Source organism: Sparus aurata, chromosome 19, assembly GCF_900880675.1.
Source record: "Sparus aurata chromosome 19, fSpaAur1.1, whole genome shotgun sequence".
Classification (NCBI taxonomy): domain Eukaryota; kingdom Metazoa; phylum Chordata; class Actinopteri; order Spariformes; family Sparidae; genus Sparus; species Sparus aurata.
In genome coordinates this window covers 1123629-1149805 of record NC_044205.1, presented here as the reverse complement: position 1 = coordinate 1149805, position 26177 = coordinate 1123629, and the positions used below count along the sequence as shown (strand labels likewise).

The 26177-nt window shown below is 41.4% G+C and overlaps 2 protein-coding genes and 1 long non-coding RNA gene across 3 annotated transcripts in view; 1 reads left to right on the top strand and 2 right to left on the bottom strand.

Moving 5' to 3' along the window:
• Positions 1 to 575: 575 nt before the first annotated feature.
• Positions 576 to 2218, bottom strand: LOC115570281 (uncharacterized). The gene is made up of 3 exons (XR_003981737.1): positions 1927 to 2218; positions 1395 to 1508; positions 576 to 777 (listed from the first exon to the last, which is right to left on the bottom strand). It is a non-coding gene; the product is annotated as an uncharacterized LOC115570281 (long non-coding RNA).
• Positions 2219 to 7334: 5116 nt separating this feature from the next.
• Positions 7335 to 9716, bottom strand: LOC115570287 (zinc finger BED domain-containing protein 1-like). Its single transcript, XM_030398762.1, has 4 exons — positions 8725 to 9716; positions 8445 to 8570; positions 8243 to 8347; positions 7335 to 8079 (listed from the first exon to the last, which is right to left on the bottom strand). The coding sequence occupies exons 2-4, from the start codon at positions 8553 to 8555 to the stop codon at positions 7699 to 7701; spliced, it is 597 nt and encodes a 198-aa protein (XP_030254622.1). The 5' UTR covers positions 8556 to 8570; positions 8725 to 9716; the 3' UTR covers positions 7335 to 7698.
• A 4679-nt stretch (positions 9717 to 14395) lies between these two features.
• The window catches only part of LOC115570029 (phospholipid phosphatase-related protein type 4-like), a 121739-nt gene continuing 109957 nt past the window's right edge, over positions 14396 to 26177 (top strand). Inside the window, exon 1 of the mRNA XM_030398253.1 lies at positions 14396 to 15046. Coding sequence (XP_030254113.1) covers positions 14975 to 15046 — 72 coding nt within the window. The 5' untranslated portion in view covers positions 14396 to 14974. The remainder of the gene's footprint in view (positions 15047 to 26177) is intronic.

The window sequence follows — 26177 nt, the reverse complement described above, 5'->3', positions numbered from 1 at the left end:
AATGTCCATACATCACAGCAATGTCATGGATTATCCATGCTAACGGCCCTTTGCGATGCTTACGGGCAAGCCACTCATGCCATTCAATAACTCTGAGATGGTCTACCAGTAACTCCTCTGTATGATTCCCCCTGAGTCTCCACACATTTCCCTTAACCGTTCTCCAGGCCCTCTCTATGTGCTGAGTACGTGCACCTGTTTGGGCATTGACATATGACACACTGTGATTGACAGTGAAATGGGTGTAACCTAGCTGAGGTAAAGCATTGCGATAAGCCCGCCACTCATCACTTATTATTGTAGATCCCACTTTAACATGGTGAGCTATAAATGGCACCAGATCTCTCCTTCTTCTTCTCTCGACTAAGCGAAGAACAGGCTTTGCATGTCTTCTCCCTCTCCGGTTCACACTTAGCATCCAAAACACCCACTTCTTCCTCTTCCAGCGACCAGCCATTTGTCCCCGTCCATACTGTTGAAAACATAAAATATTAGGAATTATTCTTCTTTAAACATGTCATTCAATGGTAATTTGCATTACTATCTTGATAATAGTGCTTGCTGCTTGCCTTTCTTTTGTGTCTGAAGTGTCTCTCATCAACGGTGACAAACTGCTGCCGCCCCCCAATGTACTGGCCTCTTGCTTGCTGATATCTGTCCATTGGAGTAGTGCACACATCTCATAGCTTTTGAGCCATCTTGGACAGGGTTGCTGAGCTTCCAGAAATGTCATCATTGATCATGTCCACTTGACGTAGACGCAGGCCTTGTGCAAATCTGATAGAACAAGGCAAATAATTATTATACCACAGTTCTTTTGATCTTTTTGGTTTGATACACAAAGTTTGCATCTACTGCACCCCAGGATATGAAAATTGTCCACTACTGTGTAGACAAAAACAGCAATAATGATAGAAAATATGTTTTGTGGTATTTTCTACAGAGCTTTGTCAATACATTTGGGACTAGTAATACTGTAGGATATTTGTAAAATCCTATTTCTAATATTAATTGCCAGAGCTTATAGATTGAGAGAGCCAATTGCCATTGAGCTTCAAGAGGCGGGGTCAGACACTCATGTTGCTCCACCAGGCCTAATGCTGACCAACACAGCATCCCATAAGTAACAGCAATTAAACATATTTCCATAATTAAACTGTTAAGAATTCAAGCTGTAAATTACACCTTTTAGCAAAATAAATCACAAAAGTGAAATAACTCCAAGCACCTGTTATCATGAGTCTAGAGATGCTCCATAACATAATAATCACAAGCTTTACTACATAGTCTCCAGTTATTGTTTATGACAGCATAGTTATACAGTATTTCTATTGAAATAAACACTTTCATCATAGACAGACAGACTAAAATCATATACCTATGCCATAGCATACCTGTACACAAAGCGCATCCAGTTGAAGAGGGAGACCTTTGAATTGCTGAATATAGATTTGTGTCTAATTGACCTCTTCAGTTTCCTCCCTCTGTGGTTATGGTGTTTGCAAACCCTGAAGTTATATACAATTAAAGATAAGAATGACACAGGCCAGGGTAGTGGCTAGAGCAGTGATTCTCAAACATTTTCATGTCAAGGACCCCCAAATTAATGTGTATTTGGCCATGGACCCCATCTGAAAATATTTTGTGCCAGGAACCCCCATAAAATGTGTGTTAATATGTTTCAAAAGTGTTGAAATTTTTTCAGTATTTTTTTCTGAAAATAGCAGATCTATAAGCTCACAACGTTTTGACGTGTTGTGATCTTGTAGATTAGTATTAAGTAGTGTAGTGTATAGCAGTGTATTTCTAGAAATTAACGTTAACATGAATTAAGATATATCAGCTCACAATTAAATAGATTTCATTTTCACTAGAATTCTGGACCAAAATACCCATGTATGTTGTCATTTCATGCAATAAACTTACCATGCATAGTTGTCCACACAAACTGATTCCTTGAATTTCATCTTGTGTTTGCATTTTTGGCATCTCATCCGTCTTCTTAGAAGACTTTTCTTCTGCATCCATTTGATTATTTCTCTGTGTCTTCTTTTAGGGTGTTTTCACATATAGTCCCCTTTAAGCGAACCAAACTCAGTCCTCTGTTAGTGGACCTAAAAGTGGACCAACAGAAAAAGAACTCAGTTCTTTTTGTGTTCACATTGTGAATTTATTACAACGAGGACCGGGTTCTCTTTCCGGTCCAGTTCAGCTTTGATGGGGCCTCAGTCCCCTTTCTGTTCACACCTGGTCCTCTAGAGCTCTCAGACCCCCAATGCACTGAATTCTGGGTAGTTTTCACTTGGAACAAAATGTCTGCTGCCATGCTTGCCCTCCTGTGTTTTCTGGTTAGATTTGCTCATATTCAGCAGGAAAATAGAGTTATCCAGATTACATATGAGCACAAAAAGCGATTGAGGAGACTAAAATTGCATTGTTTTAATAGGCAAAATGTTTATTGCTTGTTTGAACTTGTTCATCATCTAGTATGTTAACAAAAAAAACAACAATGGCTATCCAGAAGCATTGTGAGACTGAACAATAGGACCCAATGACTATGTGAATGTGGTAAAAAATAATATAAAATATAACAGATTTTTTTTAAGGATGGCTAAAGGTAATGTTGTAATTTTACAACAAGTGGTCTTACATACCTCTTTAAAATCCAAGAGTACTATCCATGCTCCATCCTCCTCTGGAACTTTACTACCAATAATCAATGCCAGTAGTCTGAACAAAGTAGCATTTTCATGGCCATTGCCACAAATCGTTTTCTTTACAGTAAAGGTCTTTGGGATAGGCTGAGGTCTGTCAACCTTGTCTGTGTGCTTGTATGGGAATTACACAATTTTTCTGTTCAAACACTCCAGAGAAACCTGTGCCTGTATGAAAATACTGTAGACCCTGACTCAGAACACAGTCTCCCTGTACACCACTCTGACCCTGACTATCCCTATACAGTTCAGCATCAACATCATGACTGGCTTTTGTCCTCAGACTGAGTTCTCCAATCCCAACATCATGAGCCTGAATTTGGTCTTTGGTAGCTGTGAAGAATATACAAAAATATTGAGCTCTGAAACACTTTGTAAATCCTGCTAATGCATGAGCTGCAAGATTGTCAGCCATGATTTACAAGACTGTGCCCTTTACTGCTTTACCAGTGGACTCAATAAATACACCGTCTTGCTCCAGAGTTTGGATATCTCGTAACAGCGGACCAAACAATCTTTCGTAGCCAAACCTCTGAACATCAGACACCTTACATAAGGCTGCTTACTGAAGCACATGCAATAATGATCTATATTTACTTGGGCAGATCAGCAAATACCCAGTAGACTGAATATAGTTTATGGACTTTCCGTGATGTTCCAAGTGGGTTTGCTATTTCAAGCGGCTGCAGCGGCTACAGCTGTGTCCGTATCTGGATGTGGCTGATTGTCGTCCGTGGTCAGCTTGTCCTTCAGTTACGATATGGAGCACGAAAAATTCTCCAGGGCCTGTCTCATTTTGAGAGAATCTGTGGTCCGTTTCTGAAGAATGCTGTAGAGAATATCTACACGCATGAGGGCAGAGTGGAAAAAAGAAAAGAAAGCTAACGTCCCCCAGAAGTGCAGACAGGCCGTGCGCTTGTTGGATTGACACGCTGTCCCAAGACTGATCCTCCCGTATTTTTCCAAAACACACTTTTAAAGTGTCCTGATGGTCAAACACGGTGTGGACGGTGCGGCTTTTAAAGTTCCACCTTGTCTGTCCTGACGCTGGGATCCTCTTGCCACACACTTCAGCCAGGACTGCAGTTCTCTTGGGGGACTTGGAGAAAAACGTCGCAAAAGCGGAGACGCTGTCAAAAAATATTCTGACGGGTGTGTTAGATAAGCAGGCCTGTTGCATGATGAGGTTGAACTGGTGGGCATAGCAGTGCACAAAGTGTGCGTGAGGGAACGTTTCCTTTAACCTGGCCTGCAGGTTGGATGATGCACCGCTCATTACAGCTGCCCCGTCATATGTCTGTGCGATTAGTTTGTTCTCCAACTTATATGGCTGCAGCTTCTCCAGCAGCAGTGTTTCAAGTCCCGCCACAATTCTGTCCACTTCCGGGGAGAAAGGAAGGAATCTTTCCACCACCATTGAGGCTTCAGTGATGTACCTGAGCACAATTACGCACTGGCTTACATAGGCCACATCTGTTGTCTCATCAGCTTGCACAGCCACAAAAGATGCCTGTGATATTTCAAACGCCAGTTTTTGTCCTTGAATCTCTAACATACAGTCAAGCAACTCATTTTGGCTGGACTTGGATGTGTACTTTGCAACCTGTGTGTTTGACAGGTGATCGGCTAATTGGCTGTCTAAAAAAGAGAACTGGTCGACGAGGTCCAGAAACATGCCCTGCTGGAGTGAAGTGGGAGATTCCTCTGACCCCCGCAGAGCAAGCTCGTGTCCCCCACAAAATTTAATACAGTCCACAATCCTTGACAGTGAATGCCTGTTTTTTTTTTACCAGCTCGTTGTGTCTCTGTACAGCGATGCGGTGACCCTCATTAAGCTGACAGGCGATGTTTACTTTATCCAGCAATGACAGCTTTACAGCATTTCCAATGTGGCTTGTGCTGTATTCATGTTTCCTTATTTTGTCGGACAAATGTTTCAAATCCACAATTCCTTGTTGGGTCCAAGCCGTGTCAAACATGGGAAACAGAAAAAGTGAATTTCTAGCTACACTTGCAGTTAGCCAGTCTGTTCGCTGAAACCATGTAACACAAAAGTTACTATTTTGCTGTTTATCCTTTTGTGTTATTTGTACATTGTTTAGATGATGTGCCCCCAATCTCTTCACTTCCATTTTTTCCTCCAAAGACATTAAAGAAAACTGATACAGTGGCTACTGCACTGTGATTGGTTGAAGGTCAGAATTAATTCAGCCCAAATGGGCAGCATATGAGGGGGGCGTGTCAGCGCACCTGTCAATCAAACGTCAGAGGAAGCTTAAGCTACTGAGTTTGGGCTGAATGAATTTAGCCCAAATGGGGGCGTGTCACAACACATTCCCAGGCCCGTATTAACCCCATTTGGTGCACTATACCTCAAACGTAATAACTATTACGTTTGTGGGGACGTGAACATCTGTATTGTAACTTCCCACAAATGTAAGAATACAATAAATAATGATCATAGTGGTTGTTGCTTGTTTGTTTGCCTATAAACCTACTAATACTACTGATATTGTTTTGTGGCATATAAATATCTAGTTTAAACAGATGTATTTATTTGCATAAGCAAAATGCTTCTTGTTAATGAGGATCATCTCTCTCAAACACCGCTGTCTGCATGCTGCGCATCACTACCTGCGTGTACATGTTACATCCAAATGAGTCAGAAGCAGCCACCCATTCCTAGACGTGGTCTTACATGAAGAAAATGAATTGTGGGCTGTTTTGGGTTTATATGTGTTTCAGAATTAATCTCAGCTTTAATATATAGACCCTAGTCGACATTCAAATGACAAGCTGTAGTTAAGAAATGAGTTTAGTAACGTTAGGTAGGAGGGTTTTCCTCCAACCTAATGTTACCTAAGGGTTGTAACACCTGTTATTTAACAGAGCTGAATAGAGTTTATTGACAGAGGAGACAGATTGTGGTTGACAGAGGGAGATAGCTAGCTTGAAAAAAAAAAATTTCAGTGAGGAAAACATCGCCTGACATTTAAATTTAAATTCCCATTGGCAATACAAATTTGAAGAAATCTGGATTTATTGCTCATTTGTAAACACAACACTTATCAGTCTATAGGCAAGAATCTAAAGGTTTATTAATTCAGTTTTATTCAAATTTGCTTTATTGGCATGAATGCCACAACTACAATATTGCTAAAGCACCAAGAACCTTGAAGAATACCCAGCACTAGAATGGCCAAGATTGAAATTTATATGTGCAATAACTTTGTTGAATGAAAAAATGCAATACTGCTGTTACATGACTTTTCCTGAAAGTGTCTGTATTTTAATTTAGAACAGTTTTTATATAAATTACACAAAAGAAAAATGTTTTACCTATTTCGGCAACAAGCGGTCATATTGACCGCACATCATTTCGCAGGGTTTGCTATTTTCATTGTCTGTCTTCTCTACCTTTTGTTAGTGGTCTCCAGCTGTGTTTCTTTGTGAATTTACTTGTAAGTGAATTATTGTATAGTTGTATTATATAGCCTGGTTGAAACCATGGGCAAACAAAAACCCCTCTGTGGAACAGCAAGGCGAGCTGTTCAACACTTAAGTGTGGTGATGCAACTCTGACTGTGTAGCAGGGAAAGCCGGGGAAGAATGTCTGCATCTTGCGCACCGTGCACACAGCTGTGGGCAGCTTTAGTGGGGCGAAGGCAAAACTAGCGAAGACGGCCAGTAGCGGTCTTCTATAACACCCTTGACCTGGCTGGTATCGATGCCTGCATCTTATTCAAGGAGCACCAGCAGCAGGAGAGCCCGAAGGAAAGTCCTGCAGCAGCTGGCAGGGGAGCTGAGGGCAGAATACATGGAGGGGAAAGCGGCCGCAGCAGTCGGCACAAGGTGGGCAGCAGCGGAAGCAACCACCGCAGCAGCAGCAGGCATGGAGACAGAGGCTACGTTCACACTGCAGGTCTTAATGCACAATTCCGATTTATTGCTCAAATCCGATTTTTTGTTTGGCTGTTCACATTACCTCTTTAAATGCGGCCTGTCTACGGATTGCTGTGTGAACAGCTCACGCTCCTGAAGTGACCCGCATGCGCAGTTGATCATTGATGACATCACGCCACAGCGGTGTTTACGGAAGCGAACATGGCAACGGCAACCATTAACGTGGGACTGTATGGCTTAATGCTAAAAACAGTGTGTGGCGGCAGCCGGCAAATTTGTGAGCGGGTGATATCACGAAGAAGGAAGAGGAGAAAGAAAATTCATATTTTAATGATGGCTCTATGCGGAGCAATAGCGGCAACATCCGTACAGAGGAGTATTTGGATGCGGCGTCTTACTTATAAGGTCTAAAACCTCACTGTCCCTCCACTGGCGGCCTGCTTCACTGCTGTCCTCCATGTTTGTTTTGATTTTGTTCGTGGCTCCCGCTCGCTCCCGCCTGTGGCACACTTTTTTTTCAATCAACTTTATTTGTCATTCATTTACAAAACAGTGCAGCGCGGGTCAGAATGACGTCAAAGTCGCGTTAAATGCGACCTGGCTGTTCAGATTGCGGTCGCATTCAAAAAAATCCGATACGTATCCGATTCAGTACCACATTTAAATGTGGCCTGAATCTGATTAGAAAATGTCAGATTCAATGCGACTTGTGCTGTTCATAAAGCAAATCAGATATGGGTCACATATAGGGCTGGGTATCGTTTGAAATTTTTCGATACCAGTACCAATACCAGTACCCTTAAAACGATACTGACACCAATTGAGTACTTCATTCGATACTTTTTTCAACTTCATTCAATAATAATCATGTGAAAATAAAGCAGTATTTTCACAGAAATCAGTAAATCAGTAAATCAGTATCATAAATGTCACCACTCCTCCCCATTCAAAAGATTTTCTACACAAATGCATTTCAAAAGTGCTCAAATATTTATTAACAGCTGTACAAACCTGTACAATGAAGTATTTTGGTTTGTGTCAATTTCACAACCAGAACTAACACTGAACAACACTGACTCAGTCAGTCCTCATTTATTAACAACTTTTTTTCAGAAATATTAGCATGTCTGCCTTCTCTGGCAAAAGGCAAGCCCTGGCTGATTGTGTCACCGGCTGTTGAAAAGATCCGTTCGGCTGGAGTGGAGGATGCCTGGACACATGTGTAATTAGAGGCCGGATTAAACAAGATAGGGAACGTCCCTCTCCTCTCCCACCACCACTCAGCAGGATTGGTGGAGGTCAGCTCTGGAGGTAGAGCTCTGTAGAGTTCAAGCTCCTTCCGTGCCTTCTCTGACAGGTCAAGTAGTGGCGCTGCCTGGTTGGTTTTAAGGGCCAAGTCCTCCTCTGCAAACAGCTCCCCCAGTGCAGAGTGACACATGGAGTGGCTCGTAGTCACAGCAATCTTTAAAGATATCAAGGTATCAAGGCAAAAATTGAGAGAAAACAAAAAACAAGTGAGACAAAACCAGAGGAAAGCACTCACGTACTGAGTATCTTAATGCAAAGTGCTTAGTTTGATTAAGAGATGAGTAAGTAATGAGTGGTAGGTAGTATGGAAAGCTTACATGTGTTGTGTCATCCAGAGATGCAGTCTCTTCATCCCCTAATTCCTCCTCCATCCCCTTGTCCAGTTTGTTCTCTTCCTCTTCTTCATACATTTCCAGTGCATGCTATAATACAGTTTTATATCACTAATCTGTGTGGCATTTTAATAATCAATATCTTAATCCCAGAAAGTACAGTAACAATAGTCAAAGTGAAGGTAACCTGTTCAGAGTTTTCACCGCATGCTTTCTCCACCAACCTAGACCAAACGGCAGCACCCAGGATTTTTGTCTTAAACCTGGGGTCGAGTGATGTGGCCTCTTCCAGGAACATCCTGATGTCTTCATCCTGTTGTAGGAGATAATCAATATGCCAGTACCAGAGTTAGACACTTTCATAATGTATTTTACTGATTTACTACAACAACAAAATACATACTGTGTAACGCTTTGAAAGGAAAATTTTGGAAAAATGTATGCTGCCAATAGAGGAATAGACATACTTAAGAGGTGTTGTTTCTCCTTCATAACTGGCTTGGCTAAGCTCGCCTTCCTCAGCCACACAACCACTGCCCGGATTCTTGCTGCCCAATTCGACACTGTTGGTTCAGTATACACCTTTTGGGCAGCAAGGTTCAGAGAATGAGCAAAGCAGCCTATCTTGAGCATCTTTAACCTCCTTGCAGCCACGCCCATATTTGCAGCATTGTCGACTGTTAATGCTGCCACCTTTTCCTGAATATTAAACTCTGCCATTATGTGACAAATCTCTTCTGCCACAAATTCTCCTGTCTGGGCCTCATAGACAGCTTTAGTGTGGAGAACCCTTTCTTGCAGCTGACCTCCCTTAGCAAAGTGGACAGTCACTGTGATGTAATGATCCTGGGCTACACTGGTCCAACCATCACAGGTAAGTGCCACATGCTCAGTCTCTTCCAACTCAGTCTGCACTCTCTCCCTCTCTACGGCATACCATGCTGGTATCAGTGTGTTAGAGAGCATGTCTCTTGATGGCAGTTGATACCGTGGGTTAAGGGCAGCAACCATCTCTCTAAGTAGTAAAACACAGGACACAACTGTTGTGACAACATCTTGAATGATTCATCTCAAAACATTAAGTTAGTTGTTGAATACTTCCATTTTTCTGAGCATAATTGAGTGAGCTATGAGCTCTGTGCTTGCTGGCTTACCTAAACCAAGGTGACTCTACTGTAGAAAACGGCTGAAGCCCCTTCACAATAAAAGCTGTAACTTTCCTGTGGCATTCTTCCTTCCTCTCCCTCGTCATCTGCGACCTTGCAGCTAATGTGAATGGTGTAGTGAGATCAAGGCTGCTGCGGCTAGAGTCTCTGGCATCAGCCGATGCAGTGGTGGTGGTAGTAGTTGGACCTTAACATTAAGTAAGTAAGTAATTAAGCTGCCACAGAAGCTAAAACTACCAGTAAGTTAACCATTGACACTGCATGAAAAGTGGGATTTTCGTCAGTATGCGGCACTGTAGATTGACGTGGAATTTCAGGTTTGCGACTGCACGCGGCAATTTGCAGGCAACACCGAAAATTGACGGAAATTGTCGGAAATTGACGTGGGCCTTGCTTGGCAGCTAACAGTGGCTTGTGTGTGTCGTCAGTGTCGTGTTTTATCACTACCAGACTGTGAACTGTTGTCGGACGACGTGCTGTGAGTGTGGGAGTTGGACTCTCCATCTCAGTCGAAGTGTTTGTGTTTTAATGGACACGAAGCAAGTTCGGCTAAGCTAGCTAGCAGGAGCTAAGCTAGCGGCCCGGCCATTGTCGAGAGGAGGCCTGCGCTAGTCTGCGACGACGGGAGGAGCTTTGCCGGGTCGCCACGAAGAATGTCGCCGACGGACGGATCTTCGCTGCCGCAGAGGGACACGGAGGTTTATCGCTGCCAGCATTTTGTTGTCACAGACTAACCTCGCCTCATAACAAGGCCTCGACCTCCTGTTAGCTCGGAGCCACGTCTGCAAGTCCAGATTTACACGATGCCGATAATGACGCCATTGTGTGTAAGTAACTGTTACTGTTTTATCCCTCGTTTAATTTTACTGTGACTTACGTTTCTTTATTCATACCACTCTTTTTAATTGTTTTCCAGCGGTCTGTGAGACATTACGAGACAGTACGCAGGACAACAAACAACCAGATCTTGCATCGCAGGCGGAGGCTGTGAGGATCTATTATTCTATTAAATAATAGATGTGTTGTGTCCATACGCAGTGCATCGCGCAGTACTGATCGTCTTTATTAATTGTTTTTACAGCTGCTGGAAGCGAGCCAGAGTGCTAGCTGAGGATGAGGTGGACCTTTCGAAGTTCGCCGCCATGGACCTGATGTCTGAGGAGGAAGATGGCACAAGATGGCGGGGTGTCTGGATGGATTGTGCGACCTCCGTCCTTTGGCAGCCGGGAGCTCACCGAGCTATGAGCCACGCTTCAGTCACATGAGAGGCGATTCTGAAGTACAGGGCAGCGCACCACAGACGTCTGCAGAAACAGACACTTCGCGGTGCTGTAGTATTTTGGGCCACTTGTGAGCTTCCCGTTTGTTGTGTGGGCAGATTATGCTTTGTACATGCTGTGTTTTTGTGTTTGTGCTAATAAAACTCTGTCTTTGAATAAACAACACCTTCCTGGCAAATGTTCCTTTCCTCAATAAATTCATTTATGTCCTTGATGATATCATAAATATAAATGAATGAATAATAAATACATTTTTATATTCATTTACTCTTGGGTGTGTGGTAAATTGTCGTTAACTGCCAAATATTGGGGAGATTTCCGGGTGTTTACGAGGCGAAAATCCCACTTTTCGTGTAGTGTGAACAAAGCACTGATGTGACTGAGTAGGGTGCCACTGCTAATTTGCTAATTAACGTTAGGTAAACTTAGCGAGTAAGCTAAGGCTAGCATTAGCACACATACCTAACATGCCCAAAACGATTTACTTCACAATAAATGTTTTAACACACAAAAGACGATTACTGTTAACGTAGTAACCAAAATATATTACCTGGAGTTATCGGCGGTTGCTCTTTGTCGTCCTGAGATGACAACGCTGGTGTTGAAGCCGGCTTCTTGCTAAACACCGTGCAGCTCTCCACTCTGAAGTTCTCCCCATGTATTATAAGATGTTTGATCATGTTGCTGGTGTTCATTTTTTGCAGGCATTAATCCCCGGCCCCACGGGCTCGTAGAAGAGCCATACTCTTGACCGTTTAGGTGGCATTTTTTAATTTCTTTTTTGGAAAGCTGCAGAGCTGAGAGCTGAATACTCCTCCGTAGCTTCACCGCACTTCACTCTCACCCGCCAAACTATTGTTGTCCGTGGACCAATCACAGGGCGCATTGAATCGAAGAACGCTTGCGGTAATTGGCTGCGAGCAAAACCATACAAACAGTCATTTTTTTCTTTATTTGGGAACAAAAGAATCGATTGAAGGTATCGTTTGACAGGCGCACTACTTGGTACTGGTTTGTTTCGGTCGAAAGTATTGAGTACCGATACCCAGCCCTAGTCACATTTGAGCGAAAAAATCGAATTCAGGTCACTTGTAACTGCAGTGTGAACGTAGCCAGAGACAGTGCCGGTCGGAAAGAGCTGCAAACGGAACCAAACGCCGGACACTTGACACGCCACAAGCCCGTGTGTGGTAACTGTGCAGTGGCACTAAGGGCTGCAGCATCTGGTACCATCTCCACAATTCGCCTCAGCTTCGTCAGCACTGCACCTGCTGCTAGTGACCGCAGTTCTTCCTCTGGGGTGGACGGGTGATGGGGTCATGTAATCGTGATTTATTAGGGGGCCAAGCCCGAGGGGCTGAGGGAATGCGTTTCCTAGGAAGAGCGGTGCTACGAACCCTATTGTAATTGTAAAGATTTTTATATTTTTTTTCCTCCGGCTAAAAGTGGTGCTGCAGGCTAAACCGTGCAAGGGAGGCCGGTGCAATTTGGAGGGTTGGTCCAGATTCCTGCGAATATCTCAGACACAAAAAACCACATATGCTGACAGCTTTGAAATTTATATGGTACAGATAGAATAGGACACAGTTCTTCCATACCAAAAATTGTGTAATGTGCTCCACTAGATGGCGCTATAATGGATGCAATTGCATTTTTGCCTGTAACTTCCACATTTTAAATAACACATTCGCAAACCTTATATCCATATGTTCCCTGAATACAGCTGGGTTTTCTGACATAGGACACGCCCACTTCTGCTGCACATTTCGTTCGCTAAATCGCCACATATGCAAAACCTACTTTTTCCAACTCCTCCTTGGGATTTTCTCCGATCTTCGTGAAACTTGGCACGTACACTCTTCAGCTGGACCTGGTCTAAAGTTATCAAAAGAATTCTGCTTGGTCAAAAAATGCGGAAATTATTAACAAACAAATTTCTGTAGCTAGCTATAAAAATGGAAACTGTTTGATATCTTTGTCAAACTAAATGCTATTAACACCAAATTTGAGATCCTTGGTTGCCATGACACTGGAAAGGGATGAGCTGAATTTGTTGAATCTTTGCCACTAGGGGGCGCTAAAAAATATGGGAAGTTTATATCTCTTGAACGGCTGTACCGATTTTTACAAAATGTGTTCGTATGATGTAGCGCCAATCCTGAGGCCATATCTTGAAGGTGGTCATGACTGGTCAATGTGGGCATGGCTTATTGCAACAAATCCAAATCGGCACACATTCAGCCTTTTGCACTTCCAGTGCACTTCCCATTACAGTGAATACCACGGCTCAGACATTGGCCTGGATCTTGACTTTTGCCCCGAGCCCGTCATCCTTTGGGGCCAACTTCCGTGGGCTCTGCAGTGCGCGGGGTCCGAGTCGCGCGGGGGGGCTTGGCCCCCGTTCATAACTGCTTGCAGTTCTAGTTATTATTGTTGTTATTTTTATGAAATTGATATTCATAAACGAGTTATGTATGGTCTTTCAACAATTTCCAGTGAATAATATAAACATTTACGTGAAAGATTTTTAAAGCTTTTATCATGAGGTGCCCCCCCCCCACTGGCTGTCAATGGTTGGCACTTGCCCAATCCAGTCTATACCCCTGTATATATATATATATATATATATATATATATATATATATATATATATATATATATATATATATATATATATATATATATATATATACATATATATATATATATATGTATATACACTGTACTCCAATAAAATTACCGCTCCACAGTGTGTCCACTGTACCTTTTATTAATTTATAGCAGCTCCCATGAATTTATAATAACCTAGAGCCACGATAACGCTAACTACAATACCCTTCAACCAGGAATTTACATAAATATTTAAAAGATGTAACCACATTGTTTCCCTGAACTTACAGCTCACAATGCAACCTATATATATTCACCTTTAAATTACAAAATTAACGGCTGCGGGGTTCACACAGCACATAAACACTGTTATCACATGTTCATACATTTATGTTACCACCTTTTTAACAATGTCCCTACTGGTTATGATAAGAGTTAAAGGTTTATGGTTTTAGCAGCATGCAAGAAGTTGCTAATATAGTTAGCATGCTAATGCATCGTGTTGAGTAGGGTCTAACTCACCGGAATATCAATTAATAGTTTCTAAGGAGTTTAACGGAGTTCTACACGAGGTCAACAGCTTCTCAATTGTCTCTTGTTTGTCAATGTTTAATTTCTGTTTCAATTATCAACCATTTGACTTAGGTTTATCAAGCTCAAAGCTATGGTATTTCTCTAACATCCACACAGACCGGGCAACAGGCGAGAGGAAGGACAAAGTTTATGTATGGGAGTGAGATGATGACTCTTAGCGCTTTTTTTTCCCACGCCTAAACAGTGCGTATATGCGCCTCTGCTGCCAAACTCGAAATAGGTTATTTCCTTGAAGAAAAACAACATTTAAGATACATAACACATGAAATGCTGCTTAATTTTCAAAATTATCAGGTTATAGCCTGGAATTACTACCTGGGTTACAAAATCACATGTATTTATATGTATTTATTATTATTATTATTATTAACAATGATAATATATATCATGCGTGCGTGTGTGTGTGTGTGTGTGTGTGTGTGTGTTTATATATTTGAAAATTGTATTGTGGTACAGTGTGGAGAACACTGTTGAATGAGGAGAGAGCAGAGGGAAGCTGTGCGTCAGCTGGGATCTTGTATTCATCTCTGCGCGCAGCAATCTCACAAATAAGGGCTGCTGGTCTATAAATAAGACAACCTGTTGTAAAAGGGGCCTGGATCCGGGAGCATGTCAGAAAGATGTGATGATACGCTAACATGATGTAGACCTACTGCGAAAAATATTATTGTCTTAAATGAGTGTAAGTGAGAGTATCCTGGCAGTCACTCTGATCCATCCATCGTCGGTGTCAGCAGTCAAACCTTAATGCTGTCGTCTCCCCTCCTCCCCTGTGCGCCTGCGCTCCTTCTCCTCCTCCTTCCTCCCTTGATCGCTGAGGCTCCGTTCTCTACCGGACCGCTCATCGGAAGACATGCGCAGAACCAAGTCCGGGGCTTTTCACAAACAGAGATAAAGGGCCGCGCAGTTGTGGACACCGGGAGCCTGGACCGGATAAGACCGCCTGTCGTCCCGCTACACATCTCGCCATGGAAAGCGTCTGATCACGACAGGACGCCTGCTGGAGAGCTCAGACATTCTTTTGTCGTCACATCTTGGAATTTGTTTAGATATCTCGAGGCCTGACCATGTCTGCGCGAGAGAAGGGGATCCTGACCAAAGACAGTGTCAGCCTGCTGCCCTGTTTCTATTTTGTGGAGGTGGGTCGATGCTGCATGCTCTGTGTCTAACAATCCTCCAGCACAGTGAGGATGGAGTCTAGTCTGCTCGTATCGCCAAAGGTCCATTTCTGAGAAGATATGCTGCCTCTGACGACCAGCTGAATGTGACTGATACTGTGTCAGTATGTAGGACAAAAGAATAATGTCCACGTTAGAACGCATCACAATGTTTTCCGCAGATGAAACGTGTACAAGCGCTCGAGTTAAATCTCCTCCAATAGAGGACTGTATACGATTATTATATCTCTGTATGTGCATGCAGACACCTGTACTCATCATGTAGAGAAGTGGCTGGATTTACACTATTATAAAGAAATGCATTGCTGCTTTTAGTATTTCCTCTTTGTTTTCATCTATTACACCTGTCCTAAAATGTTACAGCACAGTCAAGTAGTTGTAGACTGTTTATATTTACATGGACAGAGGTCTCTCTCTGAAACATGAACACAGTGAGGTAAATGCATATGCACACACTCTTTTTTCTGTTTCATTCCAGATGTGGTTAACTTGTCCTTCAGATCCAGTAGGAGACCTTGCAGTCACAGATTCAAACACTTATGATTTGATGGTTTATTTCAAATTGACAAGCAGTGGACATGCTGAAAATAGCTGCAGCATCAAAACGGATTTTTTTACACAGTCTTAGTAGATTAACATAGACAGGGCAGAAGGAAAACATGGTGAGGACCTTTTCCCAAACACAATGTCAGACTTCAGTCTGAGTTGCGAGGAAAACATTTTAACATTTATTACGTAAAACCACAGATACGTTCAAATGTGTATGTGTCATAGGCTACTAACCACATCGACATGTCTACAGGGCCATAGCCAGAGTTTAGAAATTAGTAAGGTCTAGTTTCTTTTCATATTTTTTCTCTTTTTTTCTTTTTCAAATAGAGGCTGTTGTTTTATGGAGCTGCTCTCTGTTAATTCCTTGTAAGACTCTGTTGTCTTGTACTCTGTCTTATACTAATCCACAGTGGGGTTTTCCTCATCTCTGCTATACATTCAGTCTCTCCCGCACAGTTAATTATCCTACTGAGAGCTGTCAGTTTAATATGCAGAGACAGTGGAGTAGAGTAGCCAGGAACTGTGCCCAAGTATTAGTACTGTTACTTTACACAAACAAATAGGCGTGCTCAAGTAGAAATAAAGGTAGTGATCAAAATAAGTACTTCAAGTAGAGTACAAAAGCATTAAAAGTTAGTCAGGAGTAATTTCTGTCTTTTATTTGATGTGATTATTTCAATCACAGATGGTCTTCTATGGGTAAAGGTGAAGAGGTGAACAGACGTCTGTATTTATTTGTGATGAAATGACAAATCACGATCACCTGATTACCTCAAATGCCACATAGTTGGACAGTGTTCCCACTAGGTATCTCTCAAGTGTGAACATAATATTATATTATTATTAAACTCTATTAATTTAAGATGATGTTGTTTGCTTGTTATATAAATTACCAAATTGTGTGCATATTAGATTGTGTCTGTTATGCCAAAAAAAAAAATATATAAAGAGTGTCAAAATGTTACCATGTCCTTAAACTTTGATGGATCCAGTACAAATGAGCCCACATCTTGTCTGTCCAATCACATGAAGACAGTAAGATTAGAGATGTGTCACATCAGTCTGTTGTCTTTCTGGAAATGTCTCATATCAGATGACTCATTCGACTTCATGTCTTCACTTTTACCTGAAGACCCTCTGTGGTTGAAACATGACATCAGTAGATTATTTCTCTGTCGTGTGCATTATTTGGTCTCTGCTCACACATGCTGTTCTGTGTCAGCTGCACTGGTAACTGATATATAAATATAAGACATCAGCGCGATTTGAAAACCATCCTCCTGCAACAACTTCTGTCATTAAGCTGCTTTGAACAGTCATGTGGAGGAGTGGCTGTGGTGGAATAACAGAGTGCCAGCACACCTGGAACCAGCTGACCAACCCCTAATGTATTGTGCATGAATTTATAAAATTTAGATGGATAAAGGTAGAGCTGCCACACAGACAATCAAAGGACTGACCAGACGTTTCAACCCGTGATTATACAGTTATATAGCACGGATTTTTAAAATGTTAATATCTATGAATTAAGTACTTAAGTCTGGACCTCGGTGACCTTGTTGCTGGCTACTGCCATGGCTTCATGTTCATAACGTAACTTTCTTGTTGGGAGGAAGAGGGTGACAGTGGCGGAGTAACAGGCAACAAGGTTCTGACTGCTGTTTGGATCTGTGTTTTATCATTTGTAAATGTGACACAACTGGAAATTTTAAAGGAGACTTGGATACACTGTCCGGCTATGTTTGTGGCAACCAAAACAGATATTTTAAGACAAAACAAGATTTTTTCCTAACCAAAAACAAGTGTTTTGTTGTGCCTTAAATTACCATACCACTCACCATACCATGACCACTGCATTGTCTCAACATACAATTGAAAATTGAACCTAAAGGAAGTTTGAACTTGTCTGTGGTTTTCACAAAAATGTAATTGCCAACAACATTCATTCAGGCATCAGGTTTCAGACTTAAACTGTTACTTGACGCCAAATTTGAGTCAGTGATGGGGTAGTGCAACCATGATGGATGTGGATTCCTTTGTAGCAACAGTGTCTGGAGAGATTTCTTACATTGTATTTTTGTGAATATCATGTTGAAAGGCTCATTGTAAAATGATTGAAATGGACTGATGATTTCAAGCATTTATTACAGATTGCATGCAGCTTGTGGTGACTGTCACTCGTTCCTCTGCTGTGCACTTTATGCATGCCCCAGTTCACGTCTGGCCTGTGGCTCTCCAATCAAACTGGCATCATATATTATGGATGCTGTTGGGATGACTCCATCATTCCCATGGTTTTCTCTGGTAGTGGAGACTTGTACAGGGGGTTCCCTTGATTTTGTTTTGTTTTCAGAATTCTCCATTTACATTTCAATGCACTCTCACTACAATAAGAGTGAACAAGAAACGTCAGCTTGGAGCTTTTCAAATTGCCAAAGCTGCTGCTCACTGAAGTATTTCTTGCCCTTGCTTTTTACAAACATCAGGAAACATTTAAAGTAGGTCAGTGCTGAAAGTTAACTCTACTCAGCGAACTACAGCACTTGTGTGTATATTTAAGCCTGCTCAGGCTCATTCCCCTTAGTGTGCGTGCATAAGTGTGTGTGTGTGTGTGTGTGTGTGTGTGTGTGTGTGTGTGTCTGTGTCCGGCCTGTTTTCAGTGAGCTGAGGTGGTGGCCCGTTCAGCTCCATCCCATCCTGCTGTCCTGTCAGATGTGGCCACCATGTCCCACAATAGACGTGGAGAGGAGATCAAAGTGTGTCGATCATGATGTGTCCCTTCTCTCTGGAGTGAGTCCATCATATCAGTTCTCAATGCTGATAGCTTTAGAGTCAGAAAAAATCCTAATCTCACATCAGAAATAAAAATAGTTTTGCTTTGGCATATAAACTAGCACCATTTGGTCCATACGCTACCACATCCATCACAACACAGCAGAGGTGATTTCTCAGATTTAGCAGTTGACATTCTTTCTTTGTTTTTGAGAACCAAGTAATCCTAAAACCTCTGTGTGATGGTTTTCATTTCATACTTCTATACAACATAGACATAAAACAATGCAGATCTGGTCAACAGGTCTGCTGCTGCATCCATATCATGTAGAATGGATCAGTAAAGAGTACTATTCTCAACAAGGATTCACATTGTTGGACAACCTAAGATGGTTGCTGTAATTGCAGATTTGATCATACAGCCTTTTAATTAACATCCTTAACTTAGAAAATTGAACTTTAAAACTCTCCTTTAAAACCCTTAGACATGACATTTTAAAAGTGGAAAACAAAATGTACTAAGTAAGACATAAGACAAACATTATGAAATAAATTACATTTAGCAGCTCCCACTCATCAAATTAGTGCTATCAGAATAAATGTAATAGAAAACATCACGGTATATGTTTATGTGCTGCCCTCCTCTGGCACACAACCTCTCCACCAATGGTAGCTATATTAACACCGACAGAGTTTTTACCCTTTAGCTTGCTGTAGCTCGTCAGTGTTGAAGCTACACAGTAGAAGATTGAGTTAACATGAAGTCATATTGAGTTTATATGTGAAGTCAGCAGTAATAGGTCAGTCACATCAACAACACAATCAAATTCTTTTTTCTCAGTTAGTATGCCTTCATTTGCTCTTCCAAAAATCATAGTTGCCAGAGCTTTATCACATCCATATCTCATATTCTTCACAATTATTTTTAACATATCCTTGGATAGTGTGCCCTGAATGGCAGCCATGATTTGAAGCAAGTGAAAAATGTTAAATTACATAGTGTGACTGCTGAAAAGTAAAGTAGTTGCATATGCTATGATGTTTTTTTTTTTGTCATTCAAATTCTTAATGATTGCCTTTCAATTAGATATTAATCACACAGACAAATAAATCTGTTGAGTAAGGAGTACGACTTGCCTGTGATACCACTGTTGCTGATGATGTCATAGTGATGTAGTCTGGGGTAACTCAGCTGATCACTTGGAGACTAGTACTAGATGTTCAGTCGAAAGCCGGGTCTTTGTTAAAAGAATATTCCGGTGTAAGTTCAATCCATCCGTAGTAGAGTCCCGCAGTAATGATCATCATTGAGCTGCGGAACTCTACTGCAATCGACTCACAGGGCTTCCCCCTGCAATCCTTTTTTTTCAGTTCCTCCTCCTATACCTAGCCAGACATAGAAACAAAGCTAGGCCCAAAGTACTTCTGTAATTAAAGCCAACTTCAGTAATTTCTCGACCTTTTGACATCATGGACACATTCATCTTATGGCATTCACTTCTAATTAGGGCTATGCTAATGTTGCTCATTCTCTGCTTGATGGGCATATAGGCATTTGCTAACATTTTCACTAGAGCCCAATCTATAGTGATGCAAATACCGAAATTAGGGAGTAAAAATCTCTGATATTAAGATAGATATATATATATATGTATATGTGTGTATATATATATATATATATATATATATATATCTATAGAGAGAGAGAGAGAGAGAGAGAGAGAGAGATATTCTTTATTTATTGTGCATGTGCATAAACACACATTTTTTGCAATGATCCCTTAAGTAACATAACAAGTATGATCAGGGACTGTAAAGCAGCATATAAACATAAATTAGAAAGCTTTTTTAGATAGATGCTAGGAGAGCATGGCAGGGGGTTCAGGCAATCACAGGATACAAGCCTAAAAAATATCTCATGGCAGTGGATAATGAACTTGATAGGGCCAATGATTTGAATGATTTTTATTGTAGATTTGACACACATGATTTTATGGCTGAACAAGACTTGGTTCATGAAGAAATCAGTGGTATGAAGTGTGTGTACATTGACATTCGTAAAGCTAGAGGGCCCGATGGTATTAGCAGCAGGACATTAAAGATATGTGCAGATCAGCTGTCACAGCCCTGTTCCAGCTGTCAATACAAAACAAACCTAGGGAACTAAATGACCTGTGCCCGGTGACCCTTACATCTACAGTAATGAAATGTTTTGAAAAAATTATTCTGAAACAACTTTTATGTGAGGTCTCAATTTCCTTTAGGTTAATGCAAGAAAACAAAAGAAATGGTCAAAAAAGGAATTATAGTTCCGCCCCCTCAAATATTAATGGTGAAGTGGTAGAGCGGGTCTCAACATATACATATTTGGGTGTTGAAATTGATAACTGACATTCAAAGAATGTGCACAAAATAAGACCAAAAAATTGCAGAAGAGGATGTTTTTTCTTAGGAAACTGAATCATTTTAAGATAGATAGCTGCTTTCTTCAGATGTTTTACAAAACTCTCTTGCAGAGTGTCTTATCCTTCGGCCTTATTTGTGCCTTTGGAAACATGTATATTCAGAATCAAAAGAAATTGCAATGAATAGTTAAAATAGCCAGTAGGATCATTGGAGTTGATCAAGTATCTGTAGCTAAATTGCACTATGACCTGAAAAAAGATAGATCAAATCCTAAGTGACTCAACCCACCCTCTTCACCTGACTTTTATAAAAAGTAGCAGGTCAAGTGGCAGAATCCTGCAGAGGAAAATTAGGACCGCAAGGTACAACAAGTCTTGTGTGCCTACAGCAATTAGACTGTACAACATTAGACAAAAAAAATCCTAAGTATTTTAAACTACTTCAAATGAACATTCAACTATTTTATTTATTCACACATGCTTGTCATGTTTTCTTAAGGCAGGAACACACTGGCCCAACTGTTGGACGTCTGAAGCTTTTGGAGAGACTCGGACGAGGTCGGGAACAAATCTGTTTGGTGTGTTCAGCTGCGTTGGAGGCCTTCGGAGCCGCTCAGAAGTTGTCTGATCCGATTCAACATGCGAAGTTTGAGGAGGTTGGCTGTCGCCGTCTGAGCCATTTGATACTCTGATTTGCAGTGTGCTAGGGAATCAGCGCGGTGTGTGGGAGGGGCGGGATACTGTGTGCGCATTGGTTTTCTACACTCTCCGTTCCGTCATTTCTTGTTTTCATGTTTTGGAGTACTGGCATGAGACTAGCTGTTATTATGTCCGTTCAGGACGAATTAATCTGTGTTTGTTTGGTAATGCCTCGCTGCATGTTTAGTATGCAGCTGTTTTTGTCTGAAATAGTTAAGTTTAGTTTTGATCGAAAGTAAAGACAGTTGCGTGCATAAACCTCTAGTCCAGCGTCTTTAACACTAGAGCCACCCGCTTATTGCATCTCGTGCAAGCGCAGAATGTACACGCTACTGTAGAGCTGGCAGCACGTTGAAGCGGTGTGTTCAGTGCAACTTTTGTGCCAAATGGGTCAGACGGGAGGCAACAGAGTAGTCGGAGAATGGTCGAATAAGGCAGTTGGACGTCTAGGCCTTGGGTGGGGGCCTTTAACGTTATTACTGTTTTGTCTGTCCTGTTATTGTTTTTTTTTCTCTCAAATGCTTTATTTTTTTTCCTTTAATGCTGTATAGTATATAGCAATGTAACGTGCATTGCTGACCACATGAATTTCCCACTTGTTGGATAATAAAGTTTATCTTGACCTTGACTTATAACATAAAATATATTCATATTTGTGATCTGGGCCCAAACACTTCTCCCCAGAAATTGCATGCTAGTATATCCAGTCAAAAGTATCAAACCAACTGTTAACGGGAACCAGAATATAGGAAATGACATCACTCTGTTAAAAAATGCTATCTGTGTGACATTTGTCACATATCAGTTGGGCTCTGATTTTCACCATGAGCTGATAAAGTGATAATATGTCACTTAATAATATCTTCTACATTATTATTATTACTATTATTATTAGTAGTAGTAGTATTATCATCACCGTCTTTGTATGACCTTGTGTATGTAACATAAGCACCTACAATATTACTGTAATGCTATAACTGGTTATGTTTGACTGAAATTCCATATGTGGCACTGAGGAGCAGCTGCAGGTATGATCTGTGTGTTCCCTGTAACAAGCCTGCTGCTCTACTTTAGTTTGGACTGAGTGGGGAAGTGGAGAGTGGCTCCACTGTGAAGCCTCCGGCTGCTTTTCCTCCAAAGTGGAACAAATGGATGCATGAGGAGGGCTGAACAACTGTTACATAAAACTGTGAGAAACAAAAGATTAAAACACATATAGAATTATAGGGAGGGACGTGGCCATTAGCCTAGAAAAAGGATAAAGAATACAGTTTACCTGCAGAGAAGGCTAACATTGGTGGAGCATACAAAGGCATACTCTATGAGACCTCCCTACATTCACAGCTATTCATTCTAGTACCTTTGTGGGCGTTCCTCACCTAAGAAGTCCTTACTAACTGAGCTCTTGTGTTGGTTGTAGTGTGACTTCTTTTTTGATAGAAAACAACAGATTGGGTCATTTTGGTTGTGATGCGACTTGTCAGAACAGCATTTCAGACTAGATGTTGAACCTCGATACACCACAGCTTTTGTCTAACGACCTGCATTCTGCCTGTGTCCACATAGCGTTTTTGTTAAGCTTGAGTTGAGTTGTGCTGCTGGTGTGCTCGCGGGCACTGGGTTGAAGTGCTTGTATGCTGAGACAAAAACGTTGCATGTTGGTTGTGATTGACAGCCACTAACGCCATGGTCATAGAGGGCTGACCACACAACTATTGACAAACAACATTGAGCAACACTCTCCAGCAACATTTAGTGTACAGACAATAAGCTCTGATAAAGCTTCTGAGGCCTGTACTGCGAAGGGGGCTCAACATAGCCAGGCTTTTTGCTCATGATGCAGCTCGACAAAGCCCCAAGTCCCCAAATAGAGTTAAACGGTACTGCGACGGTGGTTATCAACTTAATTTGTCAAGTCCGGTTCTCTGCTTTGTGCTCTGCGCACGTTCACATAAAAGGGGGCGTTTGACGTCATATTATTCTGCTTCCGTGCGAAAATGGATCGATCCCGGGCCACATATTTTACTCAAGATGAGCAGATTGTTATTATGCAAGGCTATGAAGAATTCAAAGAAACCATCACGGTAAAAAGTAACACTGTCGCCGCCAATAGAGCGAGGGAGGGCTGCTGGCAGAAAATTGCTGACCGTGTAAATGCGTAAGTTAACAATGATTAATATTATGATCAATATTATATTAAGCCCTTGGTGTTTTAATTTCTGAAAGCTCAACATTGTGCAACTTTTACATATTAACCCTCATCCATTTAAAAAATAAATAAACTGAAGCAACAACTATCTTTTTTCATTTTTGAATGATGTCTATATTGTTTTCACATTTTACTGAACTCAGTTATAGGATGCGCGTGTGTGTTTTATTGAAAGCGAGGCTAAGTGTGCATAGGCTATAAATGTTCAGTGTTTTTTTTTGTATTACTGTGTCGGAATGAACAAGCAAGCGTAGCTACTGTCCCTGTACAATGACAATAAAGACCTTTTTGACAGTGAAAATCGCTCAAGCCTGTAAGATTTGTGTTTGGGCGTACACTGCCCTACAACGGGTGAAACATTGATCAGTTCATCAGTTTATTCATGGCCACATCAAAGAAATAATTAACTTTACTCATTATCTGTGACAAATAAATACTAGGTTGGCCTAATTAATATTTCGTATTGCATTTTATTGAGATGTGGAAGCAGCAGTCGGACATGGCAGCAAGTTAGAGCCAAATACAAAAACATCATTCAAGTGGCTGCCCCATCATTTTGTCAGTGTGTGGATAATATACTGTTTCCCATTTTATTGTAATATCATCACTATCTTAAGCCAACAGGAAGAAGAATGAAAATGGTAAGATTTCATTATGCAAGCAAGTAATACTGATGATGTAGAGGGGTATGAAAGTAGCCTACATTACAAGATATTTTATAGAATCCTTCCTTAACAAGCATTGTGCTCAAATGACTTGGGAACACTACAAACATATTCAGCTTCTCAGTAAGAGCAAGGACCACTTTGCGGATGGCGCAACACGCAGTGTTCTTGCTCAGATTTTCTGCATCACCAACTGAATGTAAGTAGGTTCCTGTGCCAAAAAAACGAAGGGCTAAACAAACAGTTTGCCCGACAGTGAACGCACAGCTTCTTCGAGTGGCATTCCTGACACTCGGCTCAATAAGTGAGCAAATGTACCGTATTCCCTCGGCTGAAAATCTATATCGCTCATAGAGAATTTCATCAGGAAATGCCAGCGGATCAGCGCAATCTCGAAGAAGCCGCTCACATCGTAGTGCTGCCAGAATTATTCTTGCTCCCAGGTCCACCGGGTTCTCAATGAATGGTGACGCCATCTCCGAATAAGTTACACAGTGAAACTGCGGCGCTTTTACAGCCGATTTTAAGCTGAAACTCTGAACATAACCTGGTCGGGACCAGGTTATGAGCTAAGCATAAGTTACCATGGTGATCTAGCCGGGTTAAAAGAGAGCAACCTTTGTATTACACAATGTTGATAATGATGGCCCTGAATCAAATCAAAGTGAAAACCTTCAAGATGCAGCTCAGCTTTTGCAATGCTTCTTATTTTCAGCTTCAGTCCCAAATTTTCAGTCTCATAGTATTATAAGGCTTCAAAAACCTATATCAGATGACCCCAGGGCTGGCAGACAAACCGAGGGAAAAGCGTAAGGATATTGCCAGAGATCTAGTCGGCATGAAAGAGGCCTAAGTGAGAACAGTAGTATGTGACACAGATATAGTCTTTATGTGTGACAGAAACTAAGGGAATGAAGGCAAGACAAAGAAAATGAGACACAGAGAGCTGGCAGGCAGCGAGTGTTAGCAGATGTAGGGCAAAGGAGCATCTCTGCTGAGCTGAACTCTCCCAGAGGAGCCGAGGCTTTTCAGAGAAAGAGAGCGTAAGGAATACTAAGACATTCTGCTCTCTGTTTTATCACTCTGCTCTTCCTACTTTCTCACCATACTGTTTGCTCTATGAGGCATTAGTAGGTTCACTCATCACTGTCACTTAAGTCAACCAGATACTTTATCAGGATGTCAACCAGTCAATGAAACAGTCAACCAATAATGACACGAGTCGGTCAGAAACTCAATATTTGCAGAAAAGAAGGCAGAAATGTATCTGTGCTTGACACAGAGCACTGAGCTGATACATGTTCTCTCTCTGAAAATATTCAGTTTTTTCGCAAGAAAGATGCTATCAAATTGTTTTTCACTGTGTATTTACAGTGATTAACTGGTTGCAGCTTCACCTGCATGGTAAGAAATAGATATACAGTTAAATAGTTTATTCTTGTTAATTCACAACACTGTTCTGCTTATAGTTTTGTCAGTAAATTACAGTTTATTTACAGTATGTATCTATCCTGTATTTAAATAATGTTACTGTAAGAATACCACTACCACTACTAATACTAGGGATGCACCGATTCGACTTTTACAGTCCCGATACCGATACCGATGCCTGGACTTTGTGTATCTGTGGATACCCGATACCTACCCGATACCGTTGTTGAATTAATAATAAACTGTATACCTTCCACCTTATACCTTCCTTCCACCATGTGGAAGGGACTAAAGGTACCAGACTTTTCCTAACTAAGACAAAATAAGCCCCCCCGCACGACTCGGACCCCACGCACTGC